The sequence below is a fragment of the Ambystoma mexicanum genome, chromosome 3p, assembly GCF_040938575.1.
Source record: "Ambystoma mexicanum isolate Mex_15411 chromosome 3p, UKY_AmexF1_1, whole genome shotgun sequence".
Lineage (NCBI taxonomy): Eukaryota > Metazoa > Chordata > Amphibia > Caudata > Ambystomatidae > Ambystoma > Ambystoma mexicanum.
In genome coordinates, this window is record NC_090925.1 from 1,033,507,901 (window position 1) to 1,033,533,997 (window position 26,097).

At 48.2% G+C, this 26,097-nt stretch overlaps 1 protein-coding gene across 9 annotated transcripts in view; it reads left to right on the forward strand.

Moving 5' to 3' along the window:
• SRC (SRC proto-oncogene, non-receptor tyrosine kinase) overlaps positions 1–26,097 on the forward strand; it is a 520,693-nt gene that overhangs the window by 341,185 nt on the left and 153,411 nt on the right. For all 9 annotated transcript variants that reach the window (XM_069652377.1, XM_069652381.1, XM_069652378.1 and 6 more), the window contains one exon: positions 18,659–18,899. In XM_069652377.1, coding sequence (XP_069508478.1) covers positions 18,659–18,899 — 241 coding nt within the window. The remainder of the gene's footprint in view (positions 1–18,658; positions 18,900–26,097) is intronic.

Below are 26,097 nucleotides of genomic sequence, written 5' to 3' on the forward strand. Positions count from 1 at the left end.
GCGCTCGTGCCACGAGTGGGAACTACGACAGGATCTAGTGGACCGCCTCTTCCGACGGTGGGGCACACCCCAGATCGATCTGTTCGCGACGGCGATGAACTCCAAGTGCCGGAGGTTCGCCAGCAGGTTTCCCCAGCCGAGGAGCATGGGCGATGCTTTCTCGTTCCCCTGGGAGGGCCTGTTTCTATACGCGTTCCCTCCATTGCCATTGCTGATCCGGCTCATCAACCAGCTCAAGAGGTCACGGTGCAGGATGATCCTCGTCGCACCTGCGTGGCCGAGGCAGATATGGTTCCCGGACCTTCTGGACTTGTCAGCGTCCCCGTCAATCAAGCTGCCAGTGGACGCGGATCTTCTCTCCAGGGAAGGAGGCGCCAGCCTCCATCACGACCCGAAGTCGCTGAACTTGCAGGCCTGGCTCCTGCAGCATTAGAGTTTGGAGGATACGACATACCGGCCAACTGCAGAGAGGTTCTTGCAAAGGCCAGGGCGTCCTCAACTCTTAAATGCTATGGACACAAATGGAAGAGGTTCTCTGTCTGGTTCCACGCACAGAAGATTAACCCTCTACGGATTACGGCTCCCCAGGTACTGCCGTACCTTCTGACGCTGGCCAAGGTTGGACTGGCTCACGCGTCCATCAAGAATCATCTTGCTGCGATCTCCCGATACACCAGAACCACGGGGCGGACGTCTTTGTGGTCTCATCGTCTGGTGAAAGAATTCTTGAAGGGACTGTTCAGATCGTTCCCGCCGGTGAAGGCTCCGGCCCCGGCGTGGGAGCTCAACGTGGTGCTGACCAAGCTCAGGGGACCTCCGTTCGAGCCTCTGCACTCGGCGCCGTTGATGTTCTTGTCGTGGAAAACAGCGTTTCTTGTGGCCATCACCTCCGTACGAAGAGTGGGAGAGATCCAGGCCCTTTCCTGCAAGCCCCCGTACTTCACTTTTCACGACACGAGGGTAGTGCTCAGGACGCACCCCTCCTTCATGCCCAGGTGCCGTTGGAATTCCACCTCAACGAACCCTTGGTGTTGCCCGTTTCCTTCCCATCGCCTTCGTCGCCGGCCGAAAGGACTTTGCACTCACTGGATGTGGCTAGAGCGCTGAAGTTTTACGTGGACCGCACAAAGCGTTTTTGGAAGACGTCACAACTTTTTGTGAACTTTGGACCTGTCAATCAGGGGAAGGCTCTCTCAAAGGCTTCCATTTCCAGATGGCTCTCCGGCTGTATCATGTACTGTCATCGGTTGGCAATCCGACCGCTGCCTGGCTGTCCGAGAGCCCATTCCACCAGAGCGATCGCAGCTACCACGGCGTTCCTATCTGGTGTGCCCTTGCTGTACATCTGCAGGGCTGCTACGTGGAGGTCGACGCACACCTTCACGAAATTCTACTGCCTCGACCGGGATTCCAGGGAGGAGTCCAGGGTCGGCCAAGCAGTGCTGCGCAATCTGTTTGCCTAAGGTGAGCCTGGTGAGGAGGTAAGAATTGCTTAATGTTGAGTTTGATGTAATGCTTAATGTTGAGCCTTTGCCACCTCCCGTGGTTATGCATGTGTGTACTGCTATGTATTCTTTATTCATGAGCATGTGAATCCATGCCAGACCCCATGCTGGAGAAGGAACAAGTTACTTACCTGTAACTGTTGTTCTCCAGCATGGGTCTGGCATGGATTCACATGCAAACCCTCCCGCCTACCCCTCTGCGGCTCTTCACTTGGTCATACTGCCACTTCACGTGCTACCAAATCTGAAGATGGCTGCCAGAGGCGGGGCTTGGGTAGAGGGCAGTCATTGGCTGTGGTCAGTATGACGCAGAGATCAGTGATTGGTTACTACTACGAAAGACAGATCAGAAACGAAACTGATACTGATTTTTTCTTTACCGAGGATTCCCAGCCTGACGACAGGGAATATTCATGAGCATGTGAATCCATGCCCGACCCATGCTGGAGAACAACAGTTACAGGTAAGTAACTTGTTCCGTCTATGGCGTTGGAACCCCTGGGTGGTTCAAAGTTTGACACTTCTCTCTGGCTTTCTTAGCCTTACTTCACAAGCATTTATATTCCCTTTCTTCCCCTTTCTAGGGCATTTGCTCACTCTGGTTTCTCAGGCTCCCGTGACCTAGATAGCTTCCCAGACGTTATTTAGTGTTGATAATTCTCTCAGTCCCCCTTTCATAGTTTTATATATTTTTACTCCTTTGTTTCTCACTCTCCTGTAACCAGTATAGTTTCCCCAGTCATTAATTACAATGTTTGTATTCATCTCAATCCCCTTTCATAGGGTTATTCCACTCTCTAGTTTCTCAGGCTCCTGTAACTTTGATTCGTTTTCCAATTGTGTTTACCATGTTTGTACCTTGTAGCAGTAGGTTTTTCGTCAGTTCTCTCGGGCTCCTGAAAACTAGTCTGCTTTCTCTGTGGCTGCGTCTCTGCAACCACATACTGTGTGCAGAATGCTGGGATCCAAGCTCCCTTGTATGTTCTGGCCCGGTGTCTGTTGCCGGCCTTCCTGGCCCACCACAGCTCCTTCGTGGTCGCGCCATCAGACTTGATGGAGATCTCTCCGTATCTGCTTCTCTTCCGACCTGGGCTTCTCAGTCAGATAGAATGCCAACCCGTAGGCATTTGGTTGGCATTGTCTTCCTCTAGCTCTGCGGCCTAACATACTCGCCCCTCCAGGATTTCAATACTGCAGAGTCTCGCCTCCCTCACTAGGCGTACCCTCCTGCTTTACAATCAGTCCTCAAACTTCACAGGGACAGCTTAAACTGTGTCCTTTATTGCCCAGGGCATTTGGGCAGTGTTCAGCATTGCCTGTAGCTAGAGCGGGATTCTTGTGAAATCCAGTTGTGTGAGAAGTCTTTTTCATATCCATATATGCAGACAAGGTGATTTGGGGTGGGACTTCAATTCTGGAATGGCAGTCCTTATCCCTGAGGGGAGTCATTCCCAGTGCGGCCCCACTCGCCCAGACCCCTAGGGAGGGTCTTGGATACGGGGCTCACCTCCCAAGCCTCAAAGGGGGTGTTTCCCCTTAGGCGAGAAGGGACAAATTTTTCCAGATTCATCTCGCTGCTTTTTGTGGCAACATGCGCCGAAGGCAAAGGCGGCATACGCATTGTGCTGTCTTTACATTTATGATTGGGATCCCTGCTATTTTGTACTGATGTGGGGCTGAGTAGGCAGTTTAGCCACTATGCATCCCTGTACTCCAGCAGAGCAGTAGTCATTTTGTCACATATATAAACTAATTTGTGGGCTATAGTGATTGGTATAGCCCACAGAGTGTCCAATGATCCTGCTCTTTAAATATTTCACGGGTAACGTCTTTTATGAAAATACATTTTGAATGTCCATGGAAAAAGCACATATGACCTCCATGTCTAATGAGCAAAGTGTGAATGTGAACATATTGCAAAACATTATTTCTGTTATAGTTCATATATAGGGTGTTTTTTATATTGGTATTGTACCAAAATAAAGGATTAAAGAATTGAGGATGAAAATGCCGAATGTCGAGGGCTGCAATTCACTGCATATGTACGTGGGGCGGTGGGCAAGGTTAACAATAAATGTGTGGGTATTGAGGAGCTGCGGAGGCGTGTGGTTTCTCCCTGCATATACAGGCAGCGAAAAGCATTAACAAAAATCGGCATTTTCGTTCAAGCAATTATTTTGTCAACATAATCACATAGATCCTTTTTTATTGATTACCATTTTCTAAAGGTTAGCTCATTGTCAAAGTATTGATTTTAAAATTAGTTTGATTAATTTCCAGCATTAATCCTAACCATCTCCGGTTCCGGAAGTACCTCAAAACCTTCCTCTTCGCTTCTGCCTTCTCACTCCCTCTCCCCTGCTAAACCTGCTTAACTCCCCACTGAATTCTGCACTAAACCTGCATCTGGGCCACTCTCAGTGACCTCGGTCCAGGGCCCAGCCACTCTCCACTTGCACTGCCTCCCTGGCTCCCCCTGCACTGTGGGACTGTCACTGTATCCCTACAGCCCCCCTTCCCAGCACTTCTCAGCACTTGCTCTGCACTTACCTCGCACTTGCCACCAGCTGGCCCTTTTTATTTATTATTTATTATTTTATTACGCTACTTCCTTGTACTGCACTTCCCCCCCACCTCCTCCCCCTTTTCCCCTTACCTCTGCACTTGCGCGATCTGAATGACACCTGGCCTAGTAAGATCGTTTGTCTGTCTTCCCCCTGTTTCCCTCCCTCCCTGCCTCGTCGCGCCTTGAAACACTTGTGTATAGGCGCGTTACAAATACCATATCATATCATTATCTTCCCCTCGGTGGGTTACCATAAATCAGTTGCAGACATATCTCGACCTTATGCCACCCACAGCGTAATCTTTCTTACTCAGGGCGGTTTGTCGTCGGGGGGTGGGAACATCAGTACATTCATGTCTCTCCATGCAAAAAGTGGTGCTGCTCACCTTCCTCGTCTTGTGTAGCCCCAGCCCACTCTTTTATTTCAGCAAGACACCAGCATTCAAATTCCTTGTACCACTGGTTGTACTGGGGACCCTGTTTACTTTTAACAAGACGCAGCAATACATCTCTTTGCCAGAACACACGCCAGATCCATACATTTGATCACATGCCTAGGTTTGGCAGACCTCTGTTTATTCCCAAAAGACATTAGTGGGTTCCTCTCAAACCTAACCCATGCCTGCTTAATGCAACACCATAATGTCCGCACCCTCGTGCCCTCCCACAGCATATGCATCTGCCTTTGTTGCACCAAGGGCATTCGGGCACCATTTCTTTGTTCATCTTGGCCACTCTACTGGGAGCCATGTACGTACGGTGCAGTACATGGAGTTGGATAAGGCGAAACCGCACATTTCTAGAAACCTTAACGAAAAACACAACCTGTTCCTATTGTGTTTCTGTAATCTGTAGACCCACATCCTCTCCCATTTGCATTTCAGCCTTTCATGTGGTGTGCTGGACTTGCCCAGGCGACATTCATATATTCTAGATGTCGGCCTACAACCATTCTCCAGATCGTACAACAGGGGTAAAATTACTTCCTCATCAGGCCATCTCTTCCACTTTAGTTTACCCACTTTCCAGACCTTCATAAATTGTAAGAATTGGTCATCGGGCAGTCTCTCATTCTGCACCAGGCTTCCCAGCTCCCTAAATTTCCCGTTGGCAAACATGCCCCCCCCCCATCTGTATACGTCATGCCTTTTCCAGATACGGCCACCCTTCTGGTCTGCCAGATTTGAGCAAGTGTCTGCTACAATAGGGCCATTTCATGAGCAAGGGTGTATAAAGCGAACCATCTTCAGCACCCTAGCCCGAATCGTCCTACCCTGTCCCACTATCCAGCATTGGGAGCCAATGCAAGATCCAGGAACCCACAATATTTCCTTTTTTTCCGGTTTCACTACAGTCTGTAATAGGTTCGTCCGCTAGCCACAGAGTCACATACCGCAATTGAGCAGCCAGATAATATATATATAGTTCTACTTTCGGGAGCTGCACCACGCCTTCCTGGTATGGTAAGTATAGTGTCTTAAATGCAGCATCCCCTCCCCCATAGAAAATCCAGGAGTATGATTTCTAGATTCATAAAGAACCTCGGATTTATTTTGCGAATGTGTATAGCAGTTTTGGGAGAGTGATCATTTTTGTGATAGAGACCCCTGCCCTTGAGGGAAGTGGCAAACGGGGCCGGAATTTCATAACCTCCTTATCTCACCCATTATCCTGATGGTGTTATGCCAGTATGTATCTTGTGGCATATGTGCTATCGGATCCCTAGATATTTAAATGATTGTTTCCCACTTCAGCCCCAGGTCGATCCTCTGTAGCTTCCCATCGAAGTCCCGCCAGGGGAAAAAGACATGATTTCAGCCTACTAAACGTAATCCCTGCCAGTTTTGAAAAGTCGTCCAGGACATCCAGTATTATGGGGAGATTGTGGGTTGGCTCGCAGAAGTATAACAAAGCGTCATCCACATACAGCAATATAAGATGTCTTGTGCCTCATACATCAATGCCAGGTACTCTTGACACAGGTTTACCGTAAGCGATTCGAACACAGGTATATATAGCATCGGTGAGAGTGGGCACCCCTGACGGGTTCCCCTTTGTATGTGCCATACCTCTGATGTACATTTCCCAGAATTCACAAGCTACCGGGCTTTTTCATATGCCCCCTCATAGACCCTTAAGAGCGGTGTCGCTAATACTGAGCTATATGTCTTGTAAAAACTGCGGACGGCAACCTGCTGCTATCTGTGGCCTTGCCAGCAGCTAGTGCTATTATTTGCTCCCTCACCTCTTCTAAGGAAATGGGTTTCCCTAAATCCTCGACCTGTTCTTTTGTTGCGTAAATCGGATCTGGTCAAAAGCATCCTCAATCTCCCCGTGGGATATCTGCGTGTTGTGTCTATACAACATAGTTTAAAATGCAGCAAAGATGTTTATATCTGTCTGAGACCGCCACGGGACATCACTTTCATCTAGCAGCAGCGTGGGCAGCACTGTGTGTTGTTCCAGTTTACATAACCATGCTAGCATCCTACCAGTTTTATCCCCCTCAGCATGCATCTGTGTCACCCGTGCCTCATAATCAAACTTGGAGAGCCTGCGCCCATAGCATTCATTTCCATGAGGTCACTTTCCAACTGTCCTGTCGTAGGCCCCTGGGCCTTCATCTTGGCGATCTTATCCTCCAGTACCTCCAGCTCAGTCCTCAATCGCCTAAGAGTGCCCCCTTCTCTTGCTATTTCTCCCTGAACACCAACACCACCAGCACCGCCTTCAGTGGCTCCCAAACTGTACCTCAGCTATCCACTCTGCCAATATTGGCCTACAAGTACAGCTCTGTGGTTTGGCGCAGCGTGTCCCTAAAAAGGCCATCTCGTAACACATCGGTGGGCATAGGCCACGTCAGAATAGGGTCCCTAGTTCCCCCTTTCCCATATAGCCATCAGCGGTGAATGATCCGACAGTGTATCCCACATATTCTACACTGATAAATTCCATTAGGTATTCCACCCCCACGAACATTTAGTCGATTCTAGTATGTAGATCATGTAGAGACGAGTAATAAGAATACCCCTTAACTCTCGGATTTAGTTCCCTCCAGATATCTATTAGACCAAGCTATGAGACGGCTAAGTTCAATGCTTCAGTAGCCGGGGGTGGGCGACCTCCCTGGGGGGGGGGGGGGTTATGGATCTATCCAGGAGTACGTCTCGCACACAGTTAAAGTTACCTCCCCAATGTAACATCACATCCCGTCTCAGTGATAGCACACTGCTAAGTGTGCGAACGTGTGCCGGAATCTCATTGTTGGGGAAAGTAGGAATTTATGATAAATCCTTCCCTTTGGCCCACGTAGCCACGCAGGATCGCATATCTCCCTTCCCCATTTGTCACCACTCCCGATCCCTGTAGGGGAACTGCTGCATCCACCCATATAAGGACACCTCTAGCGAATTGCGAGAACGTGGAGCCATATCCCAACCTGCCCCATTTTGTCAAAAGCTGTTCTTGTCCCTCCGGTAGCAGATGGGTCTCCTGCAACAGGCTATGGATATTTTCTTCCTCTGGAGGTAGGACCTCACCCAATCTCTTGTATATGATCCCAGTCCCCTTGAATTAAAAGTTAAAAACTTAACTTATGTCATAGGGATATTTAGTACCCAGCCATACCTCGAGCTTTCTACATGCCCATATGATTGGTGTCCCGTATCTGCGTTGCTCCCCACTCCCCGATGTTTCATGCATCTTACCCATTACCCTTTTTTTCATGCGACAAGCTATAGCTTTTTCCCCCCTCCCACTGCATACCTATTTTGAGCTCTATATAACAAACAAAACCTAATTTAACAATCCCTTAAGCCCAGGGGATCAACGCTGCCCAACAGAGTCCCTGTTAGGGCATACCCGTACCAGAAAAGCTACGCTTAGCCTTTGTGTACCAGGCGGGGCCAGAAAACAACTGGCCACAAGTAACAACAATTTCGGGGTTGTCCATGCACCACCTAGTGGTGACGCTGCCCGCCCCCATTGATCTTGGCTTCCACACGGCGCCATCCCCATATCGGTTTGTAGCGCAAACAGTTCAAGTCAAGCACGTTGCCATGCTCTGCGCCACCCATGAGGCCTGAGCCCACCTTACAAGGTCTGCTGATTCATTTTGACCTAGATGCAACATTGCCACCCCAAGAAGCTGTATGAGTATAATGGTCCAGTCGCCACTGCAATTCACATTCCCCTTAACACCTACTCACAGCAACAAGTAAAATGGGCAGTTTTTTAGGGCCTCTGGCATCCTCTTCGTCTCCATTCCCCAAATGATTGTTTGAGCCACAAATCTGCTGCCGCCGGGGTTTCAAGGAAATGTGTTTTCCCTTTGTAAACAATCTGCAGCCTGACCTGGTACATTAGTATGCATTTTATTCCAAGCCGTTGGAGCTGTGCTTTGATGGGCACAAACTAGTTCCGCTTCTGTTGCACCAAGGGTGCATAGTCTGGATATTTTGCTATCTTGGCGTTGCCTATTTGTATTGTCCCACCTTTCCTGGAAAAATGAAGGATTACGTCTGTCTCTAAAGTTTAGGATCCTGGTGATGACTGGCCTAGGATATGAGCCAGGTGGGGGTTTCTTCTGGAGCGAACTTTGTGCTCTTTCCACAGTGAACCCTGTGACAATTTCCCTGTACCAATCTCTTGCAGTAGCAGGTTCTCCACATATCCCATCAGATCCCGACCCTGCATGTCTTCAGGCAGCGCTAGCGCCCTTGTATTGTTCCTGCGGTAACTACCCTCTGTGTCCTCAACTCGTGACTCCAGGAAAGCATTTCATGACTCCGTTCATTCTCGCTGTTAAATCTCTGGCGGCTGCAGCCATGTCCTTAAGGGTTGCCTCTGCTGTTGTGACCCTCTGAGCAAGCGAACACATATATCCTATCGAAGTAGCTACATGTCTGTGCTCACCGTGTCAATTTTCCCCTCCAGCGAGGATCTCAGTCTGCAATATCAGCCAACACCTTGGACTCCTGTGGGTCCTCCATGACACCACCACCTCACTGTACCAGTCCAGCTGAGTGAATCGTATCCCGGGCCTTTGTTTGCCTCCAAAAGACTGCATTATTGAACCTTTCTGTTTATTCTTAGTAGGGGACTTCTCGGGTGCGTATTATGTTCTGGTCGTCTACGCAGCCTTCATGTCTTGCCTATTATCCCTTTTTGAGATTATATGGTGTGCGTTTCCCGCACTTCCAGTCCTATAGCGTTTCTCAGAGAGCAAAGTGTGGGTTCTTGCCCCGGCGCAACTAGCAGTGTGTGTGAGGGTCCGGGGGAACTGCACATATATTTACTCCAACACGGCTTTTACCAGCAGAAAAAACAAAATATTCAACAGTATAGTAGTCCCCATTTACCCCATCCAAGGCCCCAGCTTATTTCACTCTTCAGTCTTCTTCAGGCAAGAGTTTGCAGGCTCCGTTGTGTCCACACTCGGATAGGGCTCCATCCAAGCGTTAGCCTCTGGATACCGGTGCAAGGCAGTATTTATTCCTCTTCTAGGGTTAGCAGGTCAGGGAGCGCCTACAACCACTTCTGTCTCTGTGGTCGGGTGACTGGAACTACCTGCACCTCCGTCTGCTTTACCTGCATTCGGTAATCCGCACAGCTCCCTCGCGATATTTCAGACACATACAGCATGTGCCCAATCCTTGTGCCATTGTCCCACATCCTCCATTGTCACAGCCACCAAGAGGCCACTTTTGCGCGCACAGCGCAGTCCCGTGTATTTCGCCACTTCATTCCCAGTCTCTCTCAATCTGCAGCATACACCAGGAAGGTCTCCATTTCCCGGCACACTCACAGCACGTTCTTGCTGCTGTCCCTCCTTTCTGCAGTCACTGCACAGTTTTCGGCCACCGCAAGGGGGAAGGGTACCTTTCAAGCTCACCCGTGTGTGGTTCAGTGTGTTTGGCAGCCCGGGTCGGCCGACACTTCGCTTCCTCTTCTTTGTGCGACCTGCTACTCCGTTCCTTGCTGTGGGTCCGATCTAGCCACCATCTTGGGTCCTACCGTGTTGATCTTTCCACACGATCTCCCAGGCTATGGTAACTGTTTCTTCAATCAAAGCAGGACACAGCACAGTCCTGAGTATATGCCACCAGTAACTTGTTTCAGATGTGTCGGAAACGCCTTTACGTGCCGCTTTTAGGATCAATTCATGGATCTCAATGGGAGCTCATGCAGGTCACCCCCCATTGTCAAAGTATAGGTCGGCAATTAAATAAGCCCAATGAAAGATCCCACCCTTTCTGTAACTAACATCACCTGTCTCATGATTTCAGCCTGAAGACCTAATGCACCATATAATGTACATTTGAATATGGTTTCTACTGGATAAAGTTGCTCACAGGTGTATAAATTAATGTTGCAACTGAATCTGGTGGAAACCATGTCTTAGATGTCGATTTGAAATTCCACTAGCACAAGCTACTCACGGCTGCCACAGGACCACGTGGGCTATCCTTTGCTGTCTCAAGTTTTTCACTTGCAGGAAGGGGTGTCCTGGTGGATTTTCCACTTGCCAAATTCGAAAGATCCAGTTGTTGACATGGGATTTTGTACACCTACTGCTAAGAGTCAAGATTTAGAGGCATGCTTTGTCCGCATGTGTGTACTGTACCTTCCTCAGTCTCCCAGGCCATTTAAGATCCTCTTTCCCTTATTTCTCATCACCCTTCTTTCCAACAGTCCTCTTCTGCCTCACTCCTAATTGTCTGTCATGCCCTCATGCCTCACAGATCCTTATTGCAGTGCCTGTACCAAAGTCAAGACTATTGGCTTTGCCAATTCACATTTAGTTTTTATGTAGCAATTCTTAAGTTGTCTCTGATTTATGCACTTCCAGTTTTGGATAGAGGTGCAGAAATAATTGATTTGCCCAGGATCAAACAGTTGGGGGGAATGCGTTAACTCGGCTCTTTTAGTTCTAATGTAACTGTGCCTACAATAATACCACACAAAGATGACTTTCCAATAAAAGCAACAAAAAACCCTGAATTGATGAATTGCCATATTGACCAATTTTACATTGGGTAGATACTTGCGTTGGCCAGGGAAGACGGCATTTCTTAGTTTAATCTGGGGACAGGATGCAACTGGTCTTCATGTATTTTTGTTATCTTTTGTAAACCCTTCCACTGAGGAATCTCCCCATCCACCAAATGTTGTAAACTGATGTGTTTCTCTTTTTTTGCGAAAGAGAATAGGGCTCGTAAGTAAACCTTTCAAAATGCAACTTATCATATAAACTTGGGCCAAACAAAAATGATTGATTTTTAGAAGAGAAATGTACGCATGAGAGAATGCATATCTTCAAAATGCAGTGTAATAAAATAGGTTTATTTACAAATAGAAATTGATATGTTTTACCAAGTGAAATGTCAAATGCAAGGGAGGAAACACAAACGATTTGTGAAGTTGACTAACTTAACAAAACATACTTTCAGATACCAATAGAGGAGCTTCCTTTGAAAAGGAGACCATTATTGTAAAAGCCTGCTCTCAACTGCTAGGGCTGCAAGACCACTGTTTGACACTTGCATGTTCGTTCCATTTAATTGTGCCCCTTGTAGATGATAAGGTGAGAATGCCTGACAGGAGGGTAAACCACGTGGGCTGAGAAGCATTGAAAGAATCAACAAATGGATAAGAGTGGATCGGGGAGGGGGTATGCTCCCTCCTTTCCCTTCTCTCTGGGCCCTCTTCCTGCTTCTTCCTGTGAGGCTAAGAAAACTTGGTGTCATCTTCGACTCCACCCTCTCCCCTCAGATCTCCAATGTCTCTAAGAAGTCAAACTATCAGCTGCACTTCCTCAGAGGTATTCTTCCTTTTGTCACTTTCCCCCGGAAGCTCATTGTCTCCAGAGCTCAGGTCCTCTTTAGGCTGGACTACTGCAACAGTCTTTCTAAATCTGCCTGACTCTACTCTTTGACCTTTGCAACTTATCCAGAACAGGACTGCGAGACTTGTACTTGGCCTCAGGCCCACGGATCGTATCTCTCCAGCTCTGAAATCTCCAACTCCCTGTGGCTGCAAGGATCAAGTTCAAGACCCTTTGCATCTTCCACAAAGCTTTCTGGGCCCTGGGACCGCACTACCTCCAACGTTCTCTTCCTAAACATCTTCCTTCTGGAGCTCTATGCTCATCCAACTCTCTTGAGAGTGGGGGCAGATCTCTCTCCTTGGCTGGGGCCTCCCTCTGGGACAGCCTCCCTGCCTCTCTCAAACTTGAGCAGAACCACCTCCGGTTCCGCAAGGAACTCCAGACCTTCATTTTGCTTCCGCTTTCTCTCTTCCTCTCCCATGCTGATGTCCCAGACTGCTGCGCACACTGGTCACCTGGATACCCTCTGAACTCGGGCCCAGGCTCCTGCATGTCCAGTTGCCCTCGCACTGCCTCCAGGCTCCCCCAGCACTTAAGGGTATGTATCTGCAACCCTACAGTCCCTTTTCTCTGCGCTTATGAGCTGCCTGCTGGCTGCACTTATTGAGTTGCCTGCAATTCTCCCCTCCCTCTTCCCCGCACTTGCGCGATCTGAATGACACAGGCCGTTTTGCCCTCCCTTTGTTTCCCCCTCCTTGTCTTGTCGTGCCTAGAAACACTTGTGTACAGGCACGTTATAAATGTCATGTCATATATCACATGAGCAGCTCCAGGAGTCCTTCCCCTAAAGGTGCCCTGGGCGGATACCTAGGCCAAACTTGCCTTAGGCTGGACCTGGTTGAAGGGCCTTGCTGCACCCATTCTCCCGGATATCCTTGTCCCCTTGTCATTCCCAAATGTGGACTTTATTCCTGTGCACCCTACCTCATCCCGAAGTGCCTCCAACACCTACAAGACCTCACATTCCACATTCTGTCGTCCAAGATTGCCGTTCTCTCAACCACCGGCTCCTTCTCAGTCATGCCACTTTTATTCAGATACCCCTCATTTGGTAGGTATGTCACCCTCCACTCAGTTCACACTCACAAGCCTCCTTACCCTCCAGAGGGCCCTCGCCCAACATGAAAATCAGATTTCACCCGTCTTGGAGCCTCAATAGGAGGTATGCCTTTTATGGGACTAAGGGCTTGATTCACAGAAGCGTTTTATCATGGTGAAATCCTGTAGGAAAATGATCTATAAATCAGGCACTTAGTCTTTACCCGAGACAGTTCATTCCTCGGGCCCTATTCCATTAGCAGTCCATTTCATTACTCTTGTTCTCGCATGTACCCTTATTGGACTTCCCATTCCCAAAATCTTCCCATCACTGGCCACTTCAAAGCCTGTCACCTTCAGTTCCTAAGATCTTCAGCCAAACCTGTTCTCCATTTTAGGGTCTTTAGTGACTAATTATTCCACTCACAGAAATGCCATTCCCTCTTCAATTGTACCCCTTCTTTTGACGTGTCCCTGTTGATGACCTCATCACTTCGTCTTCCGTGGTGGTCTGCATTGGGACTTCTCACCATTCCTTCCCTTGTATGCATCTTTTCTTTCTCCTTTCATGCACCCTGCCCCTTCACTTTGTGTCCTTCTCCCTCCTCCTCTTTCATGCACTCATTGCTCAACGTTCCTCCCTTCCCTCCCACCCATAGTGAAACCCATTACTTAAATGTGATGGACCTCTGGTCTTTCCTGCACCCTCGCCCCTTTCAGGCACCCTCTTTTCATTTGATGCGCCCCTCTGCTACTTCTGGCCTTATTGCGCCCCCCCGCCCCCCCAGGGGAGCAGGAAGGATGTCTCAGGGGGTCGGGAGGCTCTTAAAAACGTATTACGGTAACTTCTTTTGATAGAAAATATCAGTTCTAGCTTGTTGGGAGGCACTGAAACTATAATTTCCCTTAACAGGAGGCGGTGGGGCTCGGGGGGTAGAAGGGGAGGGGATAAAAAAGTTTGAATAGCAATGATGTAGTTGCAATGTGCTGTGCCGTTCAATGCTCATGGTCATTTTCCCAGAGTCCAACTTCCTATTCTGCACAGGTCCGATTTAGAAACTCTTCCTTACATATTTGCACAACTAAAAGTACTTCACTTTTTTTCTGGCGTGCCAAATGTAATGAAGTTAAACATACAGGCAAGTGCATGCCTGTGTCCTAAACCGACTACAAGCATGTGACTTTATCCCACAAGTTCTCTTAGGCATGTCTGATTACCGTGCAGTTGGTTAGTTAGGATCTCAAGTTGTCCCATGGCAGATATGAAATAACGAACCGTCTGAGATTTTAGACTCTGTAAAGCATTCTGGTACTTGTAGTTATGTATTCATAAACTGTGGTAGCGCATGTCATTTTGTATTCCTGCAATGTAAGAACTTACAAAACTCTGCTCTGTTCAAGCATGTTTTTATGACTTGAGTGTGAAAGCAGTAGTTTATTTGTTTGCTTGTTAGGTGCTTATACAGGAAGTAAATACTGTTTCAAAGCCCCCACAAGGCAACAGGGAGGGGGCAAGGGGATGCAAAATTAAACAATACAATGAAATGCATAATAAATATTACAATGGGTGGGGGAAAACCTACTATGCCTTGTTGGTGTGCAGAATGGGCGAGTGCAGAAGGGAGGGGGAATGGGATAGGAGCGCAAGGGTCTGGAGGGGGGATATTTAGTAAGAGTTGTAGATAGTGTGGTCCCTCTCCCCAGGCAGACTTGTGGATGATACAGAGGGATTTGAATTTAATCCGTGGAGCCACTGGGAGCCAGCGAAGACTTGAGGGCAGGAGAGATGCGGTCCCTGGGCTTGAGGCCAAGGATAAGTCTTGCAGCCCTATTCTGTATTACCTGGAGAGGTCGCAGCGTAGGAGATTCCGGAGGAGGCTGTTGCAATAGTCAAGTTTAGGGAGAACCAGGGCTCGGTTAACAATGAGCTTCTGGGTGGAAGTGAGAAAAGGTAGAATTCCTTTGAGATGGAAGAGCTGAAAGTGGGACTTCTTGGCAATGTCCCGAGTGTGAGGGAGAAAGGAGAGCGAGAGGAGTCGAAGATGACTCCAAGGTTTCTGGCTTCAGAAGAGGGAGCAGGGGGGGGGGAGAACCCATGTAGGAAGGCCAGAGTCAGGGGGAGAAGTCGGGGGCAGGGTCCCAATGGGCAGGATCTCAGTTTTGCTGGCATTTAGGCAGAGATCATTGAAGGTGCACCAGGCCTGGATGGCAGAAAATCAATCCGGGATGATGGAGGGTGCAAGAGTTTGAAGAAGAGTTGCACATCGTCGGTATAACACTGGAAGGTGGGGAAGAAGGAGGAGATGAGTGCCAGCTGAGAGCAGTAGATATTAAATAGCCAAGGCGAGAGGATAGAGCCCTGGGGGGTGCCACAGGTGGAGAAGGAAGTAGGAGAAGAGAAGGTGCCCAGGAGGACTTGAGAGGAGCGATCAGTAAGGAAAGGGGTCATCCAGTCAGTTCCCGCTCCGAGATACCAAGGGACTTGTGGAGCCTTTGGACTGTGTCAAATGCAGAAGAGAGATCAGGAAGTTGTTGTCGGGCAATTGGGATGAGGGTTGTCTGCATTCATACCTGTTGAATGTAAGCAGTTATTTGATATGCATGTTATGGTTGTGTGGCAGAAAAGACATTTGCCTGTGTCTGTATGTATATGCATGACTGTATACAGTTGTGAAGAATTCGACCATCCGCACGGTGGGTGTACTCTCACCTGGGATTTTTTTAAAGGTTTAATTAAATGGAATGATGGTAGACCAACCTCAGGAAGATGTGTGGGACTAATGCACACATTTTCCAGGTGCACCCAGCCTACAGGCACAGTCCGCCCCATCATATTTATTGGGGATGTTACCACAGGAGTACACTATGTCCTCTCCAGGAAGGGGGAGGACCAAGTTCCCCCCCCATGGCCATCCTGATTAACTAGCAAAGCCTCCATAATTCTGCCCTGCTTTTTTGTGCAGCCCTACAGCTGGTGGCAATGATTTATATCAATAGAGAGTATATCAAACAGGCCCACATGGTGTCTGGCTGCAGAGGTTAACAAAAGAGACTGGAAACCCCAACAACCTTTCATATACAACTGTCAACCGGACACCAGGTCCCACCCTCAGTGTCATTGACAGTGAGCTGTTGTGTCTGGGACTGAATGTTTAGTCGGCCTCCCCGGTAAGGTCACCCCTTCATCAGGTACAAGAACATGGTTTGCAGGAGCCAGAGAGTCTGGTCCCGCCACAGCTTCAAGGGAGACCTGCTGCTTTAAACAGGAAGCACAGGGAGATTCGTTAATCAGAGAGACTCCGGTCAACAACCGACAGGAAGATGGGTGGCTCTTAGGATCACATGTTTTCAGCCCTTTACCTTTTCTGTTGTAAAGCACTCTGGTTATGACCTCATCTGTACAGGAGATTGATGGTGGGGACCTCAGAATTGGTTCATCAAGGTAGGATTAGCCTACACCAATCACACTGGCCCAATTGGCTTTAAAAGAGGGCTGGCCCATCTTTTGGCAGATTGTCTGAAGACTTCACTTGAAGTAACAAAGAAGAACTCAACCTCGGAACCTGGCTGAAGGTACAGTCTGCTTTGCGTCTTGCGCCAGTGAAGGAAGGCCAGGATTTCCAAAGAGGGAAGCAAGATCGCTCCCCTTAACTTCAGACAGGGAATAGAGGAAGATGGGACCCTCCAGCTGCTCCATTACCCAGCCCGCACACAGCGTGCCCTGCGTCAAACTCCATGGACAGGGAGTGCAGACGGTCTCTAAACCTACAATAAGGGATAGGGCAAATACCTGCACCACACTCCTGAGCTTTGTGCCAACTGCCTTTAAAGGACGACACAAGCCGATTGAAGCTGGGAGAAGTGCCTTGACAAGCATCTACTGGCGAATGCCTTTTTATAGGACATTTTCGAGTCGGTCAAGGTCCTCGAGCTGCAACCGATGGCAACGCTGACCGTTGTCAAGCCGCAGTCGCTTAAAGACATCCGAGACGTCTCGACCAGTGCTTCAGAATTGCAATCAACACTGAGACAAAGATACCTGAGCTGCTGTTCATTCAACATTGCTTGCCGAACTGTCTTGCTGCCTTATACACGTAGCCGACTCATTTCTTGAACCTGCAAAGTCCTCTGAAGCCGACTCGGAGGACCAAGAACACGCACAGCACAAGGTACATTGTCGTTCTGCCCCACTGGTCCTTGCCGGAAGGCCTCTAGCGTCCTAGTAAGACCCCTTGCTCCCTTTTTGCTGAAGCCAGGTAACCTTAAACGGTGTGGTTATTAACCATATCAACTACCCTCCCGTGAGTATTCAGAGTGCATCCCTTTTCCTTCTTTGAAACTGTCTGTCGTCTGAATTCCGTTACTGGGTGGGTTGAATTTCGTAGTGTTGCTAGAACTGTCTGTTGTGATATAGATAATGTAGATAATTTTGATACAACCTTGCCTGGACAGTGCCTCTATTATTGGGTCATTTTATTTTGTTGATGTGTTGCAACTACCAATGATCCACGATCTTTTTCGGAGACAACCCTGCTGTTCCGTACACAAAACCAAAATTGGATAAGGAAGTTTATAATTTGCTTGTGTTTCCAATCTGTTCCGATCCCTTCTGTTGTAGTAGAAGTGTGGGGCTGATTGATGGTTTAGAAACAGATCTTCACTACTGGTGCTCCGGAAGTTGATTAGTCACAACAGTACAAAGCCAGCTACTGAGAAATGTATTGCTGTAGAAATAAAGGGGGGGTGAGATCGCTGGGTGGAGCTACAGGAAGGGGAGGTCAATTCAGGCTTTACCCCATGGGGCATGCTAAATAATACTTTAGCTCTCCAAAGAGATTTGTGCAACCAACTTGCACATTTTTGAATTTTGGCAGAGTCCTTTCTGCCTTTCATTCTTGCCCATGAAATGAGTACCATTATTTACAATGAAATGAGGATAGCCTAGGAAAGGTGAAATGTTGGCCTGTCACCAGAGTGCGCAAAAACGAAATGGCATCCTATGAAATACTTATGCCTTCGTTTATGGGGGGGTTAACTCCTGCTGTAAGCTCACGTGTGCCGCACCGGTATACCTAAAAGGGGCATTCTGGATAAACCACTGAAATAGCCAGATTCCATTCCTCCTAATATTCTAGTCTGAAGCTTTTAAAATAGTTACGCGATCCCTTCTTGCAAGGTCGGTTGGCGTATAGGGAACTCTGGAGATTTCCTGGTATGCCTCTGCACCACGGACCTCTTTTGTGTGGTAACCTATTTTTTTCCCACATGTTCTCATAGTAAAAGGGTTGAGCTTGCTGAATGTTTCATATGGGTGCCCTTCTGAAAATTATTTCCCGGGCCTCTTTTGGTTTCCAGTCCACCCTTGACTGTGAGAGCTTAACCAGTTGAACTATTTTACTGTCAATAGGGGTCGAAGAGTCCACTGGTGGACTTGGAGGGGGGGGGTTGGGAGGCAGGGGGGTGTCTCAAGGGAATGGCTCTGTACTTCGTTGTCCAGTCAAAGGGTGGCTATAACTGCTCCTCCCATCCCGAGCACCCCTGGCTGTGGCCCCAGTGTTGAATAACCTGAAGAGACCAAGGTTCTTTGAGGGATCCAGTGGGGATCAGTTTAGTGATGCTACTTTGCGTCTTAATGAGCTTTTTCTTTCTCTTCCGTCCTAGACCATGGGGAGCAGCAAGAGCAAACCGAAGGACCCAACCCAGCGTAGCCGCAGCTTGGACATGGCCGAGGGGGTGCATCACCCGTTTCCAACGCACTCTGCCTCACAGACGCCCAACAAAACCAATGCCCTTGATAACCACCGGACTCCCAACAACGCCTATGGGGGAAATGGGGGTTTGTTCGGAGGTGTTCACTCATCCGACACCATCACGTCCCCCCAGCGGACTGGTCCCTTGTCTGGTAAGCACATGAAGTGGGCGACCACGTCTGAATGTTTTATAACTTTACATACTCTAATAATGTGAATAGTGTTCTTTGCAGTGCCGGCCATAAGGCAGGGCGGGCCAGGCGACCGTCTGGGAGGCCCATTAGTCCCCTGCACTGACAGCTCTGGGTCTGTTTCAAGGGCTCCGCTGAGTTGGCAAAGTAGGAGAAGGCATGGAAGGCTTCCTATTGTTAATAAATGCGCACACAGGGTGCATTTAAAAACGGGGTACTGATGCAAAAGCCTCAGCAACTGATGATTGGCTCCCTGCTCTAGCGCGGGAACAAGGTGGTTTTCATTAGAATAGGACGCTCGTGCATTAGCATGAGCACCCTCAGGCGCTGGAGCGGGGAGTTAAAAGAAAATTGGCGCCCTTCCCTGCTCCAGCAAAATGTTTCTCAAACCACCAGGGCTCTGCCGGCACTGATTCTTTGTATGCTTTTATCATGGCGTGCCAGTGTTGTCCCATTGCCTACCTCTTACACCCAGGTAATGGATCTGCAACTGCTACTCTTGTATACTGTTATTATATAGGATGAGAAACTACACATTTGTGGGCTGCAATAGCACAGACTTTTGCCTGAGTGACGGAGAAAATGTTGGGGTGGGGGGGGTGTTGAGGGCAAATTATATAGACTGTTTAAGAGTAAATATATTTGAAACATAAAAAAGGAAGACCTCTATATTGTTCAGTGTCGCGTGCTGTCCTGCTGGCTCTGGCTGACTCGGAGCCTGGAAGGTGAGCTGAACAGTCTTGTAGTAGGGAGAGAGATTGAACCCCTAAATGAATGGAATTTACTTTCTTTTTTTTAAAAAGCCTTTGATTGTGCAGCACAACGTGAGAATTTAGCATTTTACATATGTTGCCACAACATTCAACAGTCCTGTTAAATCGCACAAAAGTGGCATTTCCAAAATGTAGGCTTGCTTTTTAGAAAATATATGGTCTTTTTAAAAAATATTCCGTATAGCTGGTCTTGGAACTCACCCCAAACCCCATTTTCTCCATTGCTGTTCGAGCCATGGTGCTTTTTGTCAAGGGCAACCGGTGCCCCTCCTCCCCCCACTCCCCAGTATTATACTACTGTGTACAACTTCCAGCCCCCTAACCTTAAATGCACGTTCTGGTTCTTCTTTCCTGAATATAGTTAATCAACTATTACAGTAGCTCCGAGATACATTTACAGTATCCATGGGACCATTTTATGTATTTTGTTTCCATGAAAACGGCGGGCATCTAAAATTAGGCTTCAAACCTTGTAAATGAAAAATCGTGCGCTGACATTTGAAAACAAGTGTCTAGCATTTAATAAAAGAAAAAAAAAGTTAAATGAACGTTTCACTTGAGGCATACCTCTCTAGCACGGAGCCTGCTCTATTTCAATTGATGAAGCAAATCTTCTCTGGGTAGCAAAGGCCCCACTCTGTTTTTCTGAGCGAGGGGGTCAGGCTGGGAGGTGGAAGGAGAAGGACCTTCATATTGAAATTCAGGAGAACGGGAACAGTTGACGTGCAGTTGGTGGTGAGAGGGTTAATAACTTTTCCAACGCGGCCGATTGAGGGCTGACCAACAAGGAACACGAATAGTGAGATAAGCAAATAAATCCCGCATAGTATAGGCTGGGATGATGAAAGCATTGAAAGCCAAGAAAAGCGACATTTAATGTGAAGTGGTCGAGTACAGCGCAACTTCTGTCTTGGTGGTGGCCTCTTGGCACTAGGTCTTGTAAGGGGTGGGGGGAGACTGGTTGCTGGAAGGTAGAGGCGACTGGTTGTGGCTGGTTGCTGGAAGGCAGAGGGGACAGGTTGCTGGATGGCGGGGGCAGGGGGGACTGGTTGCTGGATGGCAGGGGCAGGAGGGACTGGTTGCTGGATGGCGGGGGCAGGGGGGACTGGTTGCTGGATGGCGGGGGCAGGGGGGACTGGTTGCTGGATGGCATAGGGGGGACTGGTTGCTGGATGGCATGGGGGGGGACTGGTTGCTGGATGACATGGGGGGGACTGGTTGCTGGATGGCATGGGGGGACTGGTTGCTGGATGGCATGGGGGGACTGGTTGCTGGATGGCATGGGGGGACTGGTTGCTGGATGGCACGGAGGGAGACTGGTTGCTGGATGGCGGGGGTGGGGGAGGCTGGTTGCTGGATGGCGGGGGCAGGGGGGGGACTGGTTGCTGGATGGCATGGGGGGACTGGTTGCTGGATGGCATGGGGGGACTGGTTGCTGGATGGCATGGGGGACTGGTTGCTGGACGGCACGGAGGGAGACTGGTTGCTGGACGGCACGGAGGGAGACTGGTTGCTGGATGGAGGGGGTGGGGGAGGCTGGTTGCTGGTTGCTGGATGGTAGGGTGGGGGGGACTGGTTGCTGGGAGGCGAGAGGCAGGCAACTGGAAAACCTGAAGTGGTGAGTGCAGACTGTGTGCGGGTGACGTTATGCGTTTCAGGAGGGGCGCCCAGGTGTAGCTATCCCGTTGGGTTTGCTTCTATTTAGGAGAGTATGAATTTGGATTGTTGCTGGAGGTCTGTGTAGGAGAAGGTGGTGGCAGAGGTTTTCAGTGTGCAGGGTAGGGGATACTAGCCGGTGTTCACCTGCGCACTGTCGATCTCTGCGTTATAAGGTGGACATTAGAATGGTAAGCGGGTTGGTGAGGGGGCATACAACCAATCAAGCCACACATAGCGGCTACGACAAAGCACACGGTCTCCTCCTCACGCTCCTACTACTGGCCTTTGTAGACTGTTCACTGTACACTATGCGCTCCTAGTGGCGGAGGGTGGGGGGGGGGAATTCTAATGAGTAGGAGTTCGGGGCATGAACATTTGAAAGACATTGCAGTGAGCTTAAAAGGGGTTTGTATTTAAAACTTAAGTCGAAAATATATCTATAGTACTTAAGAAAAGAAAGCATGCAACTTTTTTGCTAACGTTGCCCCAAAAGCCCTTTGTTGTAAATGCCATGTTCCGTATTTCAATATGAAAGCTGGTCAAGTGGCACAGCGCTCGCTTTGGCATCTGTGCAGATCCTGCTAACGCAGGTTCGAATCCCGGCAGGGCCAAACTCAGCCTTTCATCCTTCCGAGGTCGATAAATGAGCACCACACACCGTGGGTAATAAGCAGCGCTCAGATACCTGAGGGTTCGTAGCGCTATATAAATGCCAAATTATTATGATTATTATTATGATGCTGCTGCTGCATAATGCAGTGGTGTCAGGAAGAACAAAGGGGGTGGCTGTAGGACTCGGAGGTTTGTGTTTAGTAATATTTGACAAATATGAAAGCGCAATCTTCAATTGAATACTGAACTTACTTTAGTCACAACTTATCAACACAATTATGTATCATTGCCGCACGTGGATGTTCTAAATTATTCTGACTAGGATTCATGATAATTGCTATATTCACTTTGTCACGGAAAGCCTTGTGTTTGTATGGAGTCGTAGTATTTTATTAATTTATTGGCTATTTCTAAGGCGCTTATACAACAAGACAGTGTTTCAAAGCAGCACAAGGTAAGGGAACAAGGAGCCAAATATACAATGAAAGTGACAATGGATACATAGAAAACGAAGAGCGGTCCTACTAGGCATTGTGACATTGGGAGTGTGCAAGTGCAGTGAAAAGAAAAAGGGGTGGTGGAGGTATGGGTGGAGACATCCCAGGTGAAGAGGGAGGTCAACCGCCCAACATGTAAGTGCAGGGCAGAAGCAAAACGCCTGACAGGTGGTTGTGGACCCACAGGGCGGTGCATGGGGTGGTGCTGGAGGCGATTGGCCAGAAAACCTTGGGCCCTATTGGACCCATGAGAATCCAGGCCGTCAATCTCAGCAACCAAGGTGATGGTTGGCACGGGAGGGGGAGGGGGAGAGGGAAGGAGGAGGAGAAGAGAAAGGTCTTGTTGTTTGTGGTACCCGAGGTGGTCTGCTTCAAAATGGAGAGGGAGACTGTTCCATAGGAGGGAGCCAGTGGAGGAGAGGGATCTGCCCCCCAGCAGGTCTCTGCTTGGTGAAGTGTTTGATCAGCAGAGAGTTAGAGCAAGAACATGAAGGAATCTGGAGAGCATGTAGCATGTCTGTTGTGCACCCACAGCCCTGCAAGCCTTTTGGATCTACAATTTACCATTGTTGCACCATATGCCAATCAGCACATGCAGAATGTGTCCTTACTTATTTAATCAGCATTGCAAATGTGTCCATGTTTACAGTCTGCCTATAATATACAAAAAAACGTACGCCTCCATCCCTTTCTTCAGGATTCATAAATTATTTAATTTGTAATTATTTGAATTTGTATTTATTTGGATAACGGTGAACTTTGACGAACTCTAAGCAAGAGCCTGTATGGTTGACTCTGCAGCCCCTTTGCTGGGTGATCACATCAGTGCAACAGTTTTGGAGGCGATCCATTTCCTGGGTGTAGTAGGGAGCCTGTGGGACAGCACTGACAACACCCGATTAAAATGTATAGAGGAAAGGATTGGCAGTATGGAGTACTTAAATGTTACAGGATTATTTTATGCAGCCTGTAAATCAATGCACAAGGAGATGAGGGGAAGATGGGTGGGGGGGAGACAGGTGGGGGTGAAGTGGCAGAATGGGGTCGGTGGGGGTGTGCAGGCATGACTGGGAATGCCATCCACTCGGGTGGTCCTTCAAGTGAAAGGTGGCGATTAGGGCATTTTAACATCCTGTTGAAGTGTGTAGGGATAGGCCTTTGGGACTTTCAGTTGGGGGTGGGTTAGCCTCAATGCGCAACAGCGAGAAATAGCATACGGAGGACGGTTAACAGAGGTGGAGTAGAACTAGGGGTCTGGGATTCTGAGTTTTTCCCGAGAGAACTTTGCCAGGTTGGTCAGGGGCATGGATGGGTTCGTAGACTAGGAGGCAACTTTAGGACTGATTGCCCTTTGGGAGATAGCCTACATGAAGTGCACGGCAGAGGTAGAGTGAGTATCAAAGGTTAAAAAGGATGCCGGTAGAAATGTTAAGGAACCTATCGACGGTAGTAAAGGTGCAGGGAGGGAGTCCCATGAGGCTGGAGCAGTAATCCCACCTACTTAAGGGCAAGGATGGAGATGAGCGTTGGCAGAGTATCAATGACGAGATGAAAGAGACTGGAAGAGGAATGAGGTGCTAGAGGTTGGGCAGTATATCACAGATTTACATGCTTGAGGCTGCAAGGGGTGGGGCGAGCACTGCGAGCGTGCACCTGACTTGATCCAGGTGGGAAGTTATGGAGCCAGGGCATAATTTGCTCCTTCTGATCGAGTCTGTGAGCAGATTGGGCTCGGATTCAGTGAAGTATAGAGGAAGCAATTGGACAGAATTTCAACAGAGGGTGTTGAGGTCTCGATGGCAGGTGCGAAAGGGGCGATTCACTGAGTTGCCATGAATATGGTTAGGTGGGTGGTGAAGGGTGACCAGGGAGCTGTCAACGCGGGAGGAGTCCCAGCAGGAGCCTGTGGACCTCCGGCATGTGATTAACCCAGTTCTTGGGCATTTTGCTTGTAAAAATTGCAAGATCAGTACAAAAAGAAACATGCTCCTATTAAAAACATAAAATAATTGGTGATCTGTACATTATTTTTAATGCCACTTTCTATTGAATTTGAATATGAAGCAGAATACGTGTGGACGACTGCCCTCACACCTACCTATTTTATTAATGTACTTTTAGTTCATCCTAGCTCAGGCCACCTTTTTGCTGCAAATTCCACTTCAGTCATGCTGGGACCCCTTATCGTCCTGGCTGACTGTAATATCTGGGCTCAGCCTCCCCCCACCTCTTCCTGCCACTACAGATAATTTGAGCCCCGTGGCCCCTCTTGGATATTCTTCTCCATATCTCACAAATATTTCTTTGTTTGCTGACATTTTTAATATTAAATTCCATATTGTTGCTTCTCCCAAATGTGAAGTCGCTCCCCTTCTGCTCCCCACTGACATTGATTTGGGAACACCTGGTCAAGGCCGCTTTTACCAGGGTCTTCCAAAGAAACCAAACACGAGATTGAGTGATCCATTTTTGACCCTGATCCGTTTTCCACTTGGACTGCGACAGCTCTTGGTAACATTCATCTCTGAAAAATCAATTTTGTAGGTAAGCCTATCTTCGCGGCCCTGTGGTTTAAGTAATAAACACACTGGGGCATAAGTGGAAAATCATTTATGATCCATCATCTGAGAAACTCTATAGTAACCATTTTTACTTCTATAATGTCTCTCCTTCATGCCAAAAACACCCTGCTAATAAAATATGCTCGGTTAATAGCTTTAGTCAGGAAGTCTTTCCCACAAACTGGCGTCCCCAAGGGTAGCTGGTGAAAGGCAACGGCTGATGCCTGGTGGCGAGCACTGCTACTGCCACCATCCTGTACAAGCACATTGATCTATTGCCAGGTAAAGGACGGCATTCTGCGGCTCCACACTGAGAATAATTATTGCAGCTAGATTAATTCTATATACATCTAGATTGATTGCTGCAAATAGCTTGCAGCTAGATGCACCCGTTTTGCATCCAGATTCATTTTGTGCGCAGCTCGATTCCTTGTAGGAGCAACATTACTTCTTATGGCAGCAAGTGTTTCATCTTTGAGTGGCTGTATTTCATCTTGCAACTAGAGTTTTATGGTGCTGCTAGGTTAATTGTTTCATCTAGAATTGTTCACCCTGCACAGCTGCATTCACCTGTTGCACATCTAGTTTATTGTTGCACAGCTAGTTTAAACTGATTTGTTGCAGCTAGATTTATCTATTCTGCAGAGCTGGGTTGATTTTTGTTTCACAGACGATTTTGATTATTGATAAGTGGATTGATTAAATGTACAGCTAGCTTGACAGTTGCAACTATATTGATTTCTCCTGACAGCTAGATTAATTTTTGCAGCGCAAGACTGATATTTGCACAAACTGGATTAACTGATGCAGGCAGATTAATTCATTTTGTGTAGCTAGAATAACTGTTGCAGAGTCAGGCTATATCTGCACAGATTGGCTTTAGCATGTTCAGACGAATTGAAATGCAGCTAAAGCTCGATTAATTGCTGAACAACTAGATTGATGCACAACTGAATTAATCAATGTACAGCCAAAGTAACTGCTGCAAAGCTGGATCCTTTTGCACAACTAGACTAATTTACAAAACTCGTCCTATCAGTGCTTTCTGAGAACTGCT